This window comes from Oncorhynchus nerka, linkage group LG9a, assembly GCF_034236695.1.
Source record: "Oncorhynchus nerka isolate Pitt River linkage group LG9a, Oner_Uvic_2.0, whole genome shotgun sequence".
NCBI classification, from domain to species: domain Eukaryota; kingdom Metazoa; phylum Chordata; class Actinopteri; order Salmoniformes; family Salmonidae; genus Oncorhynchus; species Oncorhynchus nerka.
This window is the reverse complement of record NC_088404.1, coordinates 41192435-41212034: the sequence shown is the minus strand read 5'-3', so window position 1 is coordinate 41212034 and position 19600 is coordinate 41192435. Positions and strand designations below refer to the sequence as shown.

The 19600-nt window shown below is 44.2% G+C and overlaps 1 protein-coding gene across 1 annotated transcript in view; it reads left to right on the top strand.

Annotated features, from left to right (window-relative positions):
• The first annotated feature begins 9336 nt into the window (after nucleotides 1-9336).
• The window catches only part of si:ch211-212o1.2 (uncharacterized protein LOC492735 homolog), a 44903-nt gene continuing 34639 nt past the window's right edge, over nucleotides 9337-19600 (top strand). The window contains exons 1-2 of the mRNA XM_029668158.1: nucleotides 9337-9441; nucleotides 9900-10094. Of these exons, the coding sequence (XP_029524018.1) occupies nucleotides 9435-9441; nucleotides 9900-10094 (202 nt within the window). The 5' untranslated portion in view covers nucleotides 9337-9434. The remainder of the gene's footprint in view (nucleotides 9442-9899; nucleotides 10095-19600) is intronic.

Genomic DNA, 19600 nt, shown 5'->3' with positions numbered 1-19600 from the left:
CCACAACCATTCCAGCTACCTAGCACTCATCATCATCAGTGACTCATCAGGGGTAGACATGTTCCTATCTGAAAACTGATCATAACACATGTATGAAATGTAATATAATATGCGGAGCTATGTCTTCCGTTTTCTCAGAACATGGGGTCTTTACATTCAGGGAAAGGATCTGTTTGGGGTAAATATCATTAACTAATTGTGGATCATGATTATGATTTATTTCCCCCCATTGCTTTTATTATTTAGATCTAATAAAACGTATATAACTGCAATGATCGCTATACTACTTTAAAAAAACATGTACAATCAATGTGGAAACTAGTAATAGCAGGATAAAAAAAGCTTACTCCACAAATCATTCACTGATGATTGAATGAACTTGTGTATAATACATTTAATGTATTAACCTCAATCCTATAACATTTGATGATCATATCAGGAAGAATTTATTTTCAATGTATGACATTGAAATCTGGATTATACAAAATATAACAGAGAGGAATAAACTTATGTCACCTAAGCCAGCCATATAAAACCTCTTTCCACCTCCCTTTACACTAACAATAATAGACTGTTGGTTTGGTTTGACGACCATACGGCTCTGCTTTAATTGCATCCATGTGTTTAAGCAGCTGGTTCAGCCGTTGAGTCTCATGGCTTCTGCTGGACAGAAGGTCGGTACCGTTCCCAGAAATCAGTCATCGGAACGCATTGATATACCACAGTGCCCTGGGAGCAGTTGAACTTGAGTCAACTTGCCATATAACTTGTTTGAACTACAACTGGCAAATGCATGTGTACTGTATCTTTAACTATATTGGCCAGCTTTCCTTGAAAAATTAAGGGATATGTTTTAATCATTTACAATTTAAATGTTACATTTCAATATATTTTGAGCCCAACATTTATAATCAGAACATGGAATTGATATTTCCTAGATGTTAGAAAATATCATAGACTTTGCAATGGTTATAGCAGGTTATAAACTGTTAGCCTCAACTCAAATTGCATTTGTCACATGCGCCAAATAGAACAGCTGTAGACTTTACCGTGAAATGCTCACTTAGCCCATTCCCAACAACGCAGAGTTAAAAAGTAAGGAAAATATATACAAGGAGTACCAGTATCAAGTAAATGTGCAGGGGTACGAGGTAGTAGAGGTAATATGTAAAAGTGACTAGGCAATCATGATAGATAATAAACCGAGTAGAAGCAGCGTGTGTGTGTGTTTTGTGTGTGTGAGTGTATGTTGTGTGTGTGAGTGTGTGGATAGAGTCCAGTGAGTATGCATAGAGTCAGTGCAAATAAAAAGGGGGTCAATGTAAATAGTCTGGGTAGCCATTTGATTAACTGCTCAGCAGTTTTATGGCTTGAGGGTAGAAGCTGTTCAGAAGCCTTTTGGTCTCAGACTGCTTGCAGTGCAGGAGCAGAGAGAACTGTCTATGACTTGGGTGGCTGGAGTCTTTGACAATTTTTAGAGCCTTCCTCTGACACCACCTGGTATAGAGGTCCTGGATGGCAGGGAGCTCGGCTCCAGTGATGTACTGGACTTCACTACCCTGTGTAGCGCCTTACGGTCGGATTCTAAGCAGTTGCCATACCAAGTGGTGCTGCAGCCAGTCAAGATGTTCTCAATGGTGCAGTTGTAGAACTTTTTGAGGATCCGACAAATATTTTCAGCCTCCTACGGGGGAAGAGGTGTTGTCGTGCCCTCAACTGTGTTGGTGTGTTTGAACCACGATAGGTCCTCGCAATTACTCGACTGATGGAGGTAGCGAACCATTCATGTAAGCTTGCGAGATCAGGTAGCGAGGCTTATAAACCAGAGGCCTAGTATGTGTAATAATATTTGATGGACTGATCTGTTTCACCTGTCCTTGGTGATCTGTTTTGTCTCTCCACCCCCCCAGCTGTCGCTGATGATAGTATGAACTGGCCATGACAGACCCAGCAGACTTGGACCAGCTCCCCACGCTGTCTCCCTGCATGGCGCCACCATTGGGAGTCATCAGGAGTTGCTACAGGGCCTTTTGGAAGGGCTCAGTTCCTTGACAGAAGCCCACGACCATGGGTTAAAGGCTATTATGGAGCAAATCAGGGAGTTAGCTCAGAGACTGTCTGCCACCTCTGAAAAACCCCAATCACCCAGTACATTTTTCTTTCTGTGGTGAGTTTGCACAGCCTATTCCAGCTCCCTGAGAACCCTGCTTACCTCCTCCGAAGTGATATTCGGGGAATCCTGGTGCCTGCCGGGGTTTTCTTTCTCAGTGCTCGCTTATTATGGCGCTATAGCCATCTTTGTTTCCTTCAGACCGATCAAAGATAGCGTATATCATTACGCTAATGTCAGGAAGGGCGCTCTCCTGGGCTACGGCAGTTTGGGAGCAACAAACAAGCACAATCTGGTGAATGACTGGACCACAAGCTCCAACCTGGGTTGGAGCCCATTTTGCCATTCCCACTGCCTTCAAGCAGCACAGCCTTCCCCAAGTCGTATTCCTCAGGAATGTTAGCAAGACTGTGGATGTCTCAGCTATTCCCACTGAATACCATGACCTCCTGGAAGTGTTCAGTAAGGCACGTGCTACTTCCCTTCCCCCGCACCCTCCTTATGACTGTGTCATTGATCTTCTTCCAGGCACTACACTACCTCGGGTCGGTTGTATTCTCTGTCCAGACCAGGCTATGGAGGGAGTACATAGAGGAATCTCTGACTACTGGGGCCGTCCGTCCATCTGCATCTCCTGCCGGCGCAGGGTTTTTCTTTGTGGAAAAGAAGGACAAGACCCTGTGTCTGTATCATTGACTACAGGGGACTTAATGACATTTCAGTAAAAAATCGTTATCCCCTACCTCTCCTCTCCTTGGTGTTTGAACCTCTCCAGGGGGCCACCATGTTTTCCAAGTTGGACCTTCGGAATTCCTACCACCTGGTTCGGATACATGAGGGGGATGAGTGGAAGAAAGCCTTCAACACAGCCAGTGGACATTATGAGTACCAGCTCATGCCGTTTGGACTCACCAACGCCCCCGCTGTCTTCCAGGCTCTGGTAAACGATGTGCTCTGGGACATGCTAAACCGTTTTGTGTTCGTTTACCTTGACGACATCCTGTTGTTTCCTGTTTTTCTGCCCAAGAACATGTACTTCATGTCAGACAGGTTCTTCAGTGCCTCCTGGAGAACCAACTGTTCGTGAAAGCCGAGAAGTGTGAGTTCCACCGCTCTACTATCACCCTTCTGGGATGTGTCATTGCTGAGGGCAATATTCAGATGGATCCTGGAAAGGTGAAAGCAGTGGTGGATTGGCCTCAACCAACGTACAGGGTGCAGTTGCAAGGTTTTCTTGGTTTTGCTAACTTCTACCGCCATTTTATTCGGGATTACAGCACCTTGGCGGCCACACTCTTGGAACTCAACTCTCCCAAGGTACCGTTCAAATGGTCTCCAGCTGTCGACAAAGCCTTTGTGGACCTGAAGCATCGATTCATCCATCCGGACCCCTCGCATCATTTTGTGGTGGAAGTTGATGTTTCGGATGTTGGAGTGGGGGGTCATCCTGTCCCAGCGATCTGCCCAGGACCAAAAGCTTCATCTCTGTGCCTTCCTGTCCCATTGTCTCAATCCTGCAGAGGAACTACGATGTAGGCAATTGAGAACTCTTGGTGTTTAAGATGGCGTTGGAAGAGTGAAGGCACTGGCTGGAAGGAGCAGAACAGCCATTCTTGGTCTGGACCGACCATAAACACTTGGAATATCTCTGTGCAGCCAAGCGCCTCAACTGCAGGCAGGCCAGGTGGGCCCTCTTGTTAACCAGATTCAACTTCACCATTTCCTACTGCCCAGGTTCAAGAAATGTAAAGCCTGATGCTCTCTCCCGCCTATAAAGTACCTCTGCCACACCCTCGACCTCCGAAACCATTCTCACTACCTCTTGCCTTACTGCCACTGTGGATTGGGGTATTGAGAACCTGGCTCGTGAGGCGCAACGCTCCCAGCCTGTTTGTCCCTAACCTAGTCCAGTCCCAGGTCCTGGAATGGGCTCATTCCTCCAGGCTGACCTGTCATCCAGGGTCCCGTTGTACACTAGCCTTCCTCCGACAACGTTTCTGGTGGCCCACAATGGTTCCTGACATCTCTGCCTTCGTCGCCGCATGCACAGTGTGTTCTCAGAACAAGACTCCACGGCAAGCTCCTTCTGCCCTCCTTCAGCCACTACCGATCCCTCATCATCCCTGGTCTCATATCTCTGGCCTTTGTCACTGGGCTCCCTCCGTCTGATGGCAACACTGTCATTCTGACGGTAGTCGATCGGTTCTCCAAGGCCGCCCATTTCATCCCTCTCCCCAAACTACCTTCTGCCAAGGAGACGGCCCAGTTTATGGTGCAGCATGTCTTCCTGATCCATGGACTCCTGGTAGACATGGTCTCCGATCGGGGTCATCAATTCTCGTCTCAGTTCTGGAAGGAATTCTGCACCCTTTTTGGGTCGTTGGCCAGCCTGTCATCTGGATTCCATCCCCAAACCAACGGTCAGTCGGAGCGAGCCAAACAACCAGCTTGAGATGCCTGGTCTCAACCAACCCCACAACCTGGAGCCGACAACTGGTCTGGGTGGAACACCCGGAACAGTCTTCCCTGTTCTGCCACGGGACTCTCCCCTTTCAAGTGCTGCATAGGGTATCAGCCTCCACTCTTCCAAGAACAAGAGCAGGAGGTCAGCGTACCCTCGGCCCAGATGTTTGTCCACCGCTGTCGACGTACCTGGAGAAGAGCCAGGGCGGCTATTCAGACAGTAGACTCTAGGGCAGACATGGGCAAACTACGGCCCGCGGGCCACATACGGCCCGTTAGGCTTTTTAATCCGGCCCGCCGAACTTGTCCAAATTATAGTAAAAACCTCATTTTTCCCCTTTCCCTGCAATGCCCACGTTTCCCCAATAGATGGCGCACTCAAAACACATTGACCGTTGTTGGAGTGGCGCATATTTCTCTTTATTTCACTTTAATTTTCACTTCGTTTCACGTCACCATTAAGCCCTTCTGTGAAAATGAGCGGACCAAAGAGAAGGAAAGTGGACAGCGAATGCCGAGTGTTTAATAAGGAGTGGACAACAAAATACTTCTTCACTGAAGTCCGATCAACGGCTGTATGTCTGATATGCCAAGAAGCTGTTGCGGTTTTCAAAGAGTACAATATCAGCCGTCACTTTGCCACGAAGCATGCAAACTATGCTAGCAAGCAGTCAACACAAGAACGGGCGGTTACTGCTCAGAGGTTGGCAGCTAATTTACAGAGTCAACAGAACTTTTTTCACCGACAAACTGCAATTCAAGAGTCAAGTACCAAGGCAAGTTATTTGCTGGTTTTTGAAAGAGTGCATGGTAGAGACAGCAGGTCTCTTGTGTCCGGAGAGCAAAGCCAAGTTTGAAAAAATCAGTTTAGCACGCAGGACAGTGACTCGCCGCGTGGAACTGATTGATGAAGATATAGTCAGCGAGTTAAACAAAAAGGCGGAGTCCTTTAAGTTATATTCACTAGCACTGGATGAAAGTAAAGACATAAAAGACACTGCTCAGCTCCTAATTTTTATCCGAGGGATTAACGACAGTTTTGAGATAACGGAGGAGCTTTTGAGCATGGAATCACTGAAAGGGAAAACTCGAGGAGAGGACTTATATGAACAGGTGTCTGCTGTCATCGAGAGAATGAAGCTACCTTGGAGTAAACTTGCCAATGTCACCACGGATGGATCGCCAAATTTAACTGGAAAAAACATCGGGCTGCTGAAAAGAATCCAGGATAAAGTGAAAGAAGAAAACCCTGACCAGGATGTTATTTTACTTCACTGCATCATTCATCAGGAGTCTCTGTGTAAGTCTGTATTGCAGCTTAATCACGTCGTGGATCCAGTTGTAAAACTTGTTAACTTCATACGAGCAAGGGGACTTAATCATCGTCAGTTCATTACGTTCCTGGAAGAAACTAATGCGGATCACCAGGACCTAATTTACCACTCTCGCGTCCGCTGGTTAAGTTTGGGGAAAGTGTTTCAACGAGTCTGGGAGCTCAAAGACGAGATTCGCTCATTTTTAATTTAATGGGGAAATCCGAAGAATTCCCGAGCTGAGCGACACAAACTGGCTTTGTGACTTTGCGTTTGCTGTGGACATATTTTCACACATGAATGAGCTGAACGTGAAGCTACAGGGGAAAGATCAGTTTGCGCACGACATGTACACAAATGTGAGAGCCTTCAAATCCAAGCTGGTTTTATTCTCCAGGCAAATGTCAAACAAATCTTTCGCACATTTCCCCACACTAGCCGTGCAGAAAGAGGCCGCCCGAAATGCGAAGAAATACTGCAAATCACTGGACGATCTGCACAGAGAATTTTGCCGTCGGTTCTGTGATTTTGAAAAAATTGACAAGTCACTTCAACTGGTGTCCTGTCCCCTGTCACAAGACCCCGAATCAGCACCGCAGGAGCTGCAATTGGAACTGATCGATCTTCAGTCTGACTCCGTCTCAAAGGAGAAGTTCAAGTCTCTTAAACTGAATGACTTTTACGCTTCACTTAACGAGACCGCGTTTCCAAACCTCCGGAGGACGGAGCAGAAGATGCTGGTGTTGTTTGGCTCGACCTACGTGTGTGAGCAGACGTTTAGCGTCATGAAAATCAACAAAGCCCATCACAGATCCAAGTTAACTGACCAACACCCCAGATCTGTCCTGAGAATTGCCACAACAAAACTAACTCCAGACTTTGATGCACTGGCAAAAGGAGACCAACAACACTGTTCCCACTGAAATGGTGAGTTTTTCTGCTGTGTTATGAAAAAATGCATATGGAAAGTTTGGAAGTGCGTCTTTTAATTAAGAGCAATGCGCATTTACGCACAGCAGCGGTACAGTAGCTTAATTAACACGCCGCACATCGCTCTTAAATTTAAATTTTCAGCTGCAGGTAGGATATTTAATACAGCCTATGTCTGTGTGCTTGGCAACGATACACGTGTACTGTTTGCGCGTGAAGGCGAGGGCGTCCGTGGCGAGTTTGTAGAGCGCGCGGTCAGGACAATCCATCCATGATTTTGCGGAGTTTAACACAAGTAGATATTATTGAGCTTGAGTATTTCGTTGTGTAATAATATGTTTTGAATGTTGAAAGTGATTCCATTTTTCAATAAATGTTGATTTCTTTAACTTTGCACCTTCGATTGAAACTTATTAAAAACAGACGCAATCTTGATAAATCACAGTGCGTATGTTATTTTAATCTATTTACATTTCCTCCTCCCAGTATCTGCGAAATAGTATGTAAATGCCATATCTTGCATATTCCTTGAGACAAATTTATTAACTGATAAGGGCTATTTTTCACATTTGAAAGACAGTTAATAAATTGGGTTGTAGTGTTCTTACTGTGCTATGAGGTTTGCACACACTACATTTAATGCTTTAGTATATCCGGCCCAAACACTCCCTCCAAATGCTCCTGGCCCGGCCCCTCTGTCAAATTTTAGAACCCATTGTGGCCCGCGAGTCAAAAAGTTTGCCCACCCCTGCTCTAGGGCATAGAGTATGCAGTGCCATTGATGACTTCCACCCAGTTGACTACCTAAGAATGGTGAGACTTCCAATGAGTTAAGGAATGATCACATAATTCCATCCAGGTCATCGGTAGAAGTTGAATTGGGCAATGAATTATACTTTTGAGAAAACATGCCATAACTGCAGGTGGCAATAAATCATCAACATTGGCTTTATACCTGTTCCAACAACACACTATAGGTGCCAGTGTGCACCCTTTAGTACTACATTTCCCTTTTTCAGGACCCTGTCTTTCAAATATAATTCGTAAAAATCAAAATATCTTCACAGATTGTCATTGTAAAGGGTTTAAACACTGTTTCCCATGCTTGTTCAATGAACCATAAACAATTAATGAACATGCACCTGTGGAATGGTCATTAAGACACTAACAGCTTACAGACGGTAGGCAATTAAGGTCACAGTAATGAAAATTTAGGACACTGAAGATGCCCTTCTACTGACTCTGAAAAACACCAAAAGAAAGAAGCCCAGGGTCCCTACTCATTTGTGTGAACGTGCCTTAGGCATGCTGCAAGGAGGCATGAGGACTGCAGATGTGGCCACGGCAATAAATTGTAATGTCCGTACTGTGAGACTCTACAGAGAGTGCTACATGGCCAGCGAAGAGCCCAGATCTCAATCCCATTGAGCAAGTCTGGGACCTGTTGGATCGGAAGGTGAGGGCTAGGGCCATTCCCCCCAGAAATGTCCGGGAACTTGCAGGTGCCTTGGTGGAAGAGTGGGGTCAATCTGGTCCAGTCCATGAGGGGGAGATGCAGTGCAGTACTTAATGCAGCTGTTGGCCACACCAGATATTGTCTGTTACTTTTGATTTTGACCCCCCCCTTTGTTCAGGGACACATTATTCAATTTCTGTTAGTCACATGTCTGCGGAACTTGTTCAGTTTGTCTCAGTTGTTGAATCTTGTTATGTTCATACAAATATTTACACATGTTAAATCTTCTGAAAATAAATGCATTTGACAGTGAGAGGATGTTTCTTTTTTTTTGCTGAGTTTAGAAGTAGTAGAAGAAGAAAATGTACTACTTCACAATGGAGATGCCTCAATGTTGCTGCCCAATTTCACACAGTTGCCAAATGGAACATATACAATGCTGCATCTGCTAACTATCTCAATGGGGACTCCTGCCAGCACACACAACAGGTGCAGTTGAATACAATCATTAGGCTACTTTGTCAGACGCAGCCTAGCCAACAGAAATGTATGCTATTATGTTGTCCGTTTACTTCATTCAATCTAAGGTAATGTGATAACTAGAAAGATTTAAATTAAGATATATATATTTACATTTCAACAAGTCTGCATGAGAAAACCAGATGCTTTGAAGAGGAATCGCCGGTGTAGGACGATTTCTGTTTTAAAAGGACAATTGAATTAACTAAACTCTATAAAGGAATAGAGAATATGGGCCTGCGGTGTCATATTTTAATCATTAAAGTTTGTGAAATACCAACTGGTCTTTGTTTTTGTCGTGCACTGTTGGATCGGTGCCAGTGGGCATCACCCGCGTATCATCTCGAACTACGGGTGAATTCCTTCTGCCTATTCTGTTGCAAAACGTTTCTTAAACGGAAGCGAACTGAACGAAACGGGATGTACCTACCTGAATTTGTCCAATAGAAACTCTCGTTTTGCTCCGTTTTCTTCCTTTTGGTTCTTAAAAACAGTACATGGTTTCCATAATGAATACGCCCCATGGTTCACTTCGCTTTTGCACCAGGACTTTAGGGATCCTCAATATTTTACAGCTGATTCTCTGAAGTGCTGGAGACTGAAAGTGTGAGACTGTCAGTCACAGACGTAACCTTACGGTCCAATGCCAGGTATTTATCGCTGTGGTTTTGTCATTATCAGAGGAAATATAAGATTTTTTAAAATACCTATTTAAGTCGTTTCCATAAACAATTGCCTTTTTGTTTTAGACCTTTTTTGTTATCATAAATTTACTATCCCTACACTCTGGCAAGCATGGAGAAATGCAAAAACAAGTGTTTACAATAATTAGCGGAACATGAAAGCGCTGCTCTAAAACACGCAAGTTTTAGGCACACTAGGCTGTTGTCTTTGAAGGATGAAATAAACTTTTGTCTCAATCTGACGAACGTAGTACGATAGCCGCCGTTATAAGTCTGTTTGTCAGAGGCGGTTCATCCGTATTGTAGTTCCGGGTTTTACTGGGTAGCTCCGGTGCCGAGAGCATCACAACACCACACTGACAAACATTACCTAGCAATCAAATAACTGACTTCGTTTGAAGAAATACATGATTTATGTATTTTAGTTAAAACTGGGGGAATGGAAGGGAGGATCGCGGTGGCAGCGCCAGTACTACTGTCAGAGAGAGAGATTCAACATCGGTCTATGGCAGAGGAGGATCCTAACGGGAATGAGCACGGTTCGGCTGCCCGCAGCACGGCGCCTCGTTGGGGACCGCAGCATGCAGGGGCCCGAAAACTTGCAACACTGTACTCACCTGGTAAGACAATGAATGAGCTGGGGAGAATACTTTTTTAATTAATGAAAGACACTAAACCTCACTTAGATTAGGGCTGTCACCTAACTACGCGCGCCATGCTGTCAAAACTGTAATGGGCTGTTTATATAGAGGATGATAATAACACCTGTCATTGTTCAGATGAAGTATAGCAAAGATTTTTTATTATATTGACAAGATAGTAGGGTGACCGCTCTAACGATGAAAATATATGTCCTCAAAGATGGCATGCATGCGTTAGGAGGCGAGATCAGGTGGGACCATTCTAGCCAATGAGGGGGCAGATATTCTTTAAAAAATATATTGTATTGCCGAAATGCCATTTGTGTCCACTTATAACAGTGCAGTTGTAATAACCTAACCATTACGAAACTTATATAAGCCTCACGTTGTAAATGATCAATTACATGTTTGTTGTTGACCAAATTCGACACATTTGACCTCCATACAAAATTACTCACTTTGTGGTCTTATTTTCGTGGACAGATTTTGGGCAGAGTAGAACCTCTCGCTTTGCTTTTTCCTCTCTTGAGTATAGCAACGTTTTAACGTTGGGTAAAAGGGCAAAACCCTTTTGTTATAGAAATAATCCTTGCATTGGCTTCAACATAAAATTCGGAGTTATATATTTGTAGCACCAGACATTTTCATAGAAAGTGAAAGTGTCCTCCATTTATAAATATGGGCCGATCCAAGCAGGTAATGTGCACTTAATGTAGTAGTAGGCTACTCATCTAATATGATATTACATTGTTTTTTATTTCTGAACCAAAACCCCCAAATATTTTTAACCTGACATAGATCCCACGGAATATGGACCTTGTAATACTGTGTGCGTTTATGTTGTATTACACATCTATAATGAAATATATCTCATATTTGAATTCTGTCATAGGCTTGTTTATTCTATACAGACTTTAGAGCTGTAAAATGCATATCACTGATTTGGTGTTTTCCCCGAAGTGGGATTCAGAGGAGACCACTCTGTCTTGTTTCTGCACACTATGGAGGGTTGAGATCGGTTGGAACATGAAAGCCGAAAAACTTAGGGGAGCTTTACTGAGAAAAGAAGACTAGAGTTCAGCTCTATGCTTGTCCTGGACTGTGATTCCTTGTGTTTAGGGAGTTTTTACATCTATTCAAAATTCAGAATGCTATTAGGGTGAAAATGATCAGCCATTTTCCTGGGTGTGTTTGTCTATTGCCAGACATATGATACTGCTACTGGCACATGTTATTAATTACTGTACTGTATACATGTGTGTAGATGGATGGAAGGGAGAGTGAATGGTTAATACATTAATGTAGTAATGTATTTTCTTGGTAATGGGGGAATGGAGAGTTTTCTTTCGGCCAGATGTGAAGCTGGTTCTCACACCAGTTTATATCTAATCTGTTACTCTGCTTAGTAGTAGTAGTAGTAATAATGATACATGGGACTTATATAGCTCTCTTCAAGGACTCAAAGTTGCTTTACAATTCTAAAAAGAAAAAAGAAAAAAGAACAAAACAGGAGTCAAAACATCAGACTAAACAAAACATAAATAAAGAGAAAGGAAAGAGTGTGATGTATCAGTGTATGTGGAGGGTGGGGTTGGGATTGGGGTTAGGATAGTAGTGTGATGTATCAGTGTATGTGGAGGGTTGGGATTGGGGTTAGGATAGTAGTGTGATGTATCAGTGTATGTGGAGGGTTGGGATTGGGGTTAGGATAGTAGTGTGATGTATCAGTGTATGTGGAGGGTAGGGTTGGGATTGGGGTTAGGATAGTAGTGTGATGTATCAGTGTATGTGGAGGGTTGGGATTGGGGTTAGGATAGTAGTGTGATGTATCAGTGTATGTGGAGGGTTGGGATTGGGGTTAGGGTAGTAGTGTGATGTATCAGTGTATGTGGAGGGTTGGGATTGGGGTTAGGGTAGTAGTGTGATGTATCAGTGTATGTGGAGGGTAGGGTTGGGATTGGGGTTAGGATAGTAGTGTGATGTATCAGTGTATGTGGAGGGTAGGGTTGGGATTGGGGTTAGGATAGTAGTGTGATGTATCAGTGTATGTGGAGGGTAGGGTTGGGATTGGGGTTAGGATAGTAGTGTGATGTATCAGTGTATGTGGAGGGTAGGGTTGGGATTGGGGTTAGGATAGTAGTGTGATGTATCAGTGTATGTGGAGGGTTGGGATTGGGGTTAGGATAGTAGTGTGATGTATCAGTGTATGTGGAGGGTAGGGTTGGGATTGGGGTTAGGATAGTAGTGTGATGTATCAGTGTATGTGTAGGGTAGGGTTGGGATTGGGGTTAGGATAGTAGTGTGATGTATCAGTGTATGTGGAGGGTAGGGTTGGGATTGGGGTTAGGATAGTAGTGTGATGTATCAGTGTATGTGAAGGGTAGGTTTGGGTTGGGATTGGGGTTAGGATAGTAGTGTGATGTATCAGTGTATGTGGAGGGTAGGGTTGGGATTGGGGTTAGGATAGTAGTGTGATGTATCAGTGTATGTGGAGGGTAGGGTTGGGATTGGGGTTAGGATAGTAGTGTGATGTATCAGTGTATGTGGAGGGTAGGGTTGGGATTGGGGTTAGGATAGTAGTGTGATGTATCAGTGTATGTGAAGGGTTGGGTTGGGATTGGGGTTAGGATAGTAGTGTGTTGTATCAGTGTATGTGGAGGGTAGGGTTGGGATTGGGGTTAGGATAGTAGTGTGATGTATCAGTGTATGTGAAGGGTAGGGTTGGGTTGGGATTGGGGTTATGATAGTAGTGTGTTGTATCAGTGTATGTGGAGGGTTGGGATTGGGATTGGGGTTAGGATAGTAGTGTGATGTATCAGTGTATGTGGAGGGTTGGGATTGGGGTTAGGATAGTAGTGTGATGTATCAGTGTATGTGGAGGGTTGGGATTGGGGTTAGGATAGTAGTGTGATGTATCAGTGTATGTGGAGGGTTGGGATTGGGGTTAGGATAGTAATGTGATGTATCAGTGTATGTGGAGGGTAGGGTTGGGATTGGGGTTAGGATAGTAGTGTGATGTATCAGTGTATGTGGAGGGTTGGGATTGGGGTTAGGATAGTAGTGTGATGTATCAGTGTATGTGGAGGGTTGGGATTGGGGTTAGGATAGTAGTGTGATGTATCAGTGTATGTGGAGGGTTGGGATTGGGGTTAGGATAGTAATGTGATGTATCAGTGTATGTGGAGGGTAGGGTTGGGATTGGGGTTAGGATAGTAGTGTGATGTATCAGTGTCTGTGGAGGGTAGGGTTGGGATTGGGGTTAGGATAGTAGTGTGATGTATCAGTGTATGTGGAGGGTAGGGTTGGGATTGGGGTTAGGATAGTAGTGTGATGTATCAGTGTATGTGGAGGGTTGGGATTGGGGTTAGGATAGTAATGTGATGTATCAGTGTATGTGGAGGGTAGGGTTGGGATTGGGGTTAGGATAGTAGTGTGATGTATCAGTGTCTGTGGAGGGTAGGGTTGGGATTGGGGTTAGGATAGTAGTGTGATGTATCAGTGTATGTGGAGGGTAGGGTTGGGATTGGGGTTAGGATAGTAGTGTGATGTATCAGTGTATGTGGAGGGTAGGGTTGGGATTGGGGTTAGGATAGTAGTGTGATGTATCAGTGTATGTGGAGGGTAGGGTTGGGATTGGGGTTAGGATAGTAGTGTGATGTATCAGTGTATGTGGAGGGTTGGGATTGGGGTTAGGATAGTAGTGTGATGTATCAGTGTATGTGGAGGGTTGGGATTGGGGTTAGGATAGTAGTGTGATGTATCAGTGTATGTGGAGGGTAGGGTTGGGATTGGGGTTAGGATAGTAGTGTGATGTATCAGTGTATGTGGAGGGTTGGGATTGGGGTTAGGATAGTAGTGTGATGTATCAGTGTATGTGGAGGGTTGGGATTGGGGTTAGGGTAGTAGTGTGATGTATCAGTTATGTGGAGGGTTGGGATTGGGGTTAGGGTAGTAGTGTGATGTATCAGTGTATGTGGAGGGTAGGGTTGGGATTGGGGTTAGGATAGTAGTGTGATGTATCAGTGTATGTGGAGGGTAGGGTTGGGATTGGGGTTAGGATAGTAGTGTGATGTATCAGTGTATGTGGAGGGTTGGGATTGGGGTTAGGATAGTAGTGTGATGTATCAGTGTATGTGGAGGGTTGGGATTGGGGTTAGGATAGTAGTGTGATGTATCAGTGTATGTGGAGGGTAGGGTTGGGATTGGGGTTAGGATAGTAGTGTGATGTATCAGTGTATGTGGAGGGTAGGGTTGGGATTGGGGTTAGGATAGTAGTGTGATGTATCAGTGTATGTGGAGGGTAGGGTTGGGATTGGGGTTAGGATAGTAGTGTGATGTATCAGTGTATGTGGAGGGTTGGGATTGGGGTTAGGATAGTAGTGTGATGTATCAGTGTATGTGGAGGGTTGGGATTGGGGTTAGGATAGTAGTGTGATGTATCAGTGTATGTGGAGGGTAGGGTTGGGATTGGGGTTAGGATAGTAGTGTGATGTATCAGTGTATGTGTAGGGTAGGGTTGGGATTGGGGTTAGGATAGTAGTGTGATGTATCAGTGTATGTGGAGGGTAGGGTTGGGATTGGGGTTAGGATAGTAGTGTGATGTATCAGTGTATGTGAAGGGTAGGTTTGGGTTGGGATTGGGGTTAGGATAGTAGTGTGATGTATCAGTGTATGTGGAGGGTAGGGTTGGGATTGGGGTTAGGATAGTAGTGTGATGTATCAGTGTATGTGGAGGGTAGGGTTGGGATTGGGGTTAGGATAGTAGTGTGATGTATCAGTGTATGTGGAGGGTAGGGTTGGGATTGGGGTTAGGATAGTAGTGTGATGTATCAGTGTATGTGAAGGGTTGGGTTGGGATTGGGGTTAGGATAGTAGTGTGTTGTATCAGTGTATGTGGAGGGTAGGGTTGGGATTGGGGTTAGGATAGTAGTGTGATGTATCAGTGTATGTGAAGGGTAGGGTTGGGTTGGGATTGGGGTTATGATAGTAGTGTGTTGTATCAGTGTATGTGGAGGGTTGGGATTGGGATTGGGGTTAGGATAGTAGTGTGATGTATCAGTGTATGTGGAGGGTAGGGATTGGGGTTAGGATAGTAGTGTGATGTATCAGTGTATGTGGAGGGTGGGGTTGGGATTGGGGTTAGGATAGTAGTGTGATGTATCAGTGTATGTGGGAGGTTGGGATTGGGGTTAGGATAGTAGTGTGATGTATCAGTGTATGTGGAGGGTAGGGTTGGGATTGGGGTTAGGATAGTAGTGTGATGTATCAGTGTATGTGGAGGGTTGGGATTGGGGTTAGGATAGTAGTGTGATGTATCAGTGTATGTGGAGGGTTGGGATTGGGGTTAGGATAGTAATGTGATGTATCAGTGTATGTGGAGGGTAGGGTTGGGATTGGGGTTAGGATAGTAGTGTGATGTATCAGTGTCTGTGGAGGGTAGGGTTGGGATTGGGGTTAGGATAGTAGTGTGATGTATCAGTGTATGTGGAGGGTAGGGTTGGGATTGGGGTTAGGATAGTAGTGTGATGTATCAGTGTATGTGGAGGGTTGGGATTGGGGTTAGGATAGTAATGTGATGTATCAGTGTATGTGGAGGGTAGGGTTGGGATTGGGGTTAGGATAGTAGTGTGATGTATCAGTGTCTGTGGAGGGTAGGGTTGGGATTGGGGTTAGGATAGTAGTGTGATGTATCAGTGTATGTGGAGGGTAGGGTTGGGATTGGGGTTAGGATAGTAGTGTGATGTATCAGTGTATGTGGAGGGTAGGGTTGGGATTGGGGTTAGGATAGTAGTGTGATGTATCAGTGTATGTGGAGGGTAGGGTTGGGATTGGGGTTAGGATAGTAGTGTGATGTATCAGTGTATGTGGAGTGTCTGTAGGGTTGGGATTGGGGTTAGGATAGTAGTGTGATGTATCAGTGTCTGTGGAGGGTAGGGTTGGGATTGGGGTTAGGATAGTAGTGTGATGTATCAGTGTATGTGGAGGGTAGGGTTGGGATTGGGGTTAGGATAGTAGTGTGATGTATCAGTGTGTAGGGTTGGGATTGGGGTTAGGATATAGTGTGATGTATCAGTGTATGTGGAGGGTAGGGTTGGGATTGGGGTTAGGATAGTAGTGTGATGTATCAGTGTATGTGGAGGGTAGGGTTGGGATTGGGGTTAGGATAGTAGTGTGATGTATCAGTGTATGTGGAGGGTAGGGTTGGGATTGGGGTTAGGATAGTAGTGTGATGTATCAGTGTATGTGGAGGGTAGGGTTGGGATTGGGGTTAGGATAGTAGTGTGATGTATCAGTGTATGTGGAGGGTAGGGTTGGGATTGGGGTTAGGATAGTAATGTGATGTATCAGTGTATGTGGAGGGTAGGGTTGGGATTGGGGTTAGGATAGTAGTGTGATGTATCAGTGTATGTGGAGGGTAGGGTTGGGATTGGGGTTAGGATAGTAGTGTGATGTATCAGTGTATGTGGAGGGTAGGGTTGGGATTGGGGTTAGGATAGTAGTGTGATGTATCAGTGTATGTGGAGGGTAGGGTTGGGATTGGGGTTAGGATAGTAGTGTGATGTATCAGTGTATGTGGAGGGTAGGGTTGGGATTGGGGTTAGGATAGTAGTGTGATGTATCAGTGTATGTGGAGGGTAGGGTTGGGATTGGGTTAGGGTAGTAGTGTGAGAGGGAAGTGGACAGCTATTAGCGTGTGGTATTGAACCACACATTGGCCTGGAAATAACACAAAACCAGATTTCAGGACATTACAACATCACAGCTGTTCACAAGAACACCCATTCCACGACATGGACTCCTCTAATGGTATATAAGAGGTTGCTTACTATATCCGTCTGTTGAGTTAATGGACTGACAGGTTTCAGGGTTGAGGGATGATACTGTTACAGCACAGAGATGAAAGGGACATGATCTTGTAAAACCAGAGTTGCATGTTTGACTCTTTGAGTCTCTGATTATGGATAACTATTCTAAGAGGATTCCCCATGCATTTGTGGTCCTATTTTATCCAAGTCACTAAATGGCTGGGCAGTTTAGTGGGCCATATGGGCACTTCCATGGTAACAGAATTACACTGAGACTCAGATTTTTCATTTTAAAATGTATATCAAACAAAAAACATTGATTTCAAAGTTTAACAAACCATAGAACTCTATGCACAAGGGTTGATGGAGATTTTACCATCATTCTGTTACCAAACTTTACATCTACAGTTTTTCCAGGTTTTTTAAAATTGCGTAAATAGTTCAATGTAGTCATTGTTCATATAGTTGTAGGGTTTCTTAAACTTTGAAATTAATTGTTTTTGTTTGGCATACATTTTAAAGTGAAAAAATCGAGTCTCAGTGTAATTCCGTTACCGGGGAATTGCCAATATACAGTGATCCAGAGAGACATAAAGTGAGAGAGATTCTGGGACAGCAGTAATAGAAGAGGTATGTCAGGGATTCATGGTCCATGGCAGTAGACCTAGCAGACATGTGTTGAGGTACAGGCGAGGAGTGGTTGGAATGAGAGGGCTGTGTTTGTGGACATGTTGAGGCTTAGCGGCAGGACTGGATTGATGAGGCTTTGGTCTGCTCAATGGAGGCTAAGGCTCATTACAGTAACCCCAGGACAGGCAAACAGCTGGACGTATCTCTCTGCCATATGTCTATCTGTCATGCACGGCTGACTGCTCTTTGCGCTTTTTATCCCACTTTACGGATTTGCCTGGAAGTAAACAGGATTTCTGCCTGCTTTCTGTTTTCCTGATTGCTTTCACCAGCCGTCTTGGTCTGGTCTCAAGGCCACTGGCTTTGTGTGTGTGTGTGTGTGTGTGTGTGTGTGTGTATGTGTGTGTGTGTGTGTTCTCACATTACTCTTTAAGATCTAGTTTCCTTGGCTCTAAGCGATCTAGACTGTGATAGTCATCTTCTTTTGCCCTTGTCCACATCACAGGCCCGTTTCTATGATTCTTATTCAACAGCTTCCATTTATAGATAGTACGGTGTGGTTACCATCAGACAGACTAGAGAGGCAGCCACAGTGTTTGGCCGCTTCTGTAGTTTTTATCTTCAGTGTTCGTAGTGTACATACTGTATGTGGATTGTGTCAATTATGTGTCTATAAACAATATTTTGCCTATAAACTCTGTTTATTGTCTGTGCATTCTGTTTATTGTGGCAGCACCATTTCACTGAGCCAAATTCCTGTACATGAAAATGTATTTGGCAAATAAAGGCATTTCTGATTCTGACCAACTGGGCACTGCACATAGTTCAAGCACAGTAGGTTAGGGTGGATTTACATTAGTAAAATATGTCTAATGAGATCGATCTCTCTTCAACATCAGATTTGCAACTTTTGTGTTTTCATTAAGTTTCTAGTTTTAATGTCACATGCACAAGTACAGTGAAATGCATTTCTTGTAAACTCAAATCCCAACAATGCAATAATCAATAACAATGTATAACTAGAAAAAAACCACACGAGAAATAATAAATATGAAGAACACAATAAGTAAGTAAGCATACTATATACAGGGTCAGTTCCAACACCATACAATGTGCAGGGATACTGGAGTGATGGAGGTAGATATGTATAGGGGTAAGGTGACAGGGATACTAGAGTGATGGAGGTAGATACAGTGGGGCAAAAACGTATTTAGTCAGCCACCAATTGTGCAAGTTCTCCCACTTAAAAAGATGAGAGAGGCCTGTAATTTTCATCATAGGTACACTTCAACTATGACAGACAAAATTAGAAGAAGAAAAATCCAGAAAATCACAGTGTAGGATTTTTAATGAATTTATTTGCAAATTATGGTGGAAAATAAGTATTTGGTCACCTACAAACAAGCAGGATTTCTGGCTCTCACAGACCTGTAACTTCTTCTTTAAGAGGCTCCTCTGTCCTCCACCTGTTACCTGTATTAATAGCACCTGTTTGAACTTGTTATCAGTATAAAAGACACCTGTCCACAACCTCAAACAGTCACACTCCAAACTCCACTATGGCCAAGACCAAAGAGCTGTCAAAGGACACCAGAAACAAAATTGTAGACCTGCACCAGGCTGGGAAGACTGAATCTGCAATAGGTAAGCAGCTTGGTTTGAAGAAATCAACTGTGGGAGCAATTATTAGGAAATGGATGACATACAAGACCACTGATAATCTCCCTCGATCTGGGGCTCCACGCAAGATCTCACCCCGTGGTGTCAAAATGATCCCAAGAACGGTGAGCAAAAATACCAGAACCACACGGGGGGACCTAGTGAAGGACCTGCAGAGAGCTGGGACCAAAGTAACAAAGCCTACCATCAGTAATACACTACGCCGCCAGGTACTCAAATCCTGCAGTGCCAGACGTGTCCCCCTGCTTAAGCCAGTACATGTCCAGGCCCGTCTGAAGTTTGCTAAAGAGCATTTGGATGATCCAGAAGAAGATTGGGAGAATGTCATATGGTCAGATGAAACCAAAATCTAACTTTTTGGTAAAAACT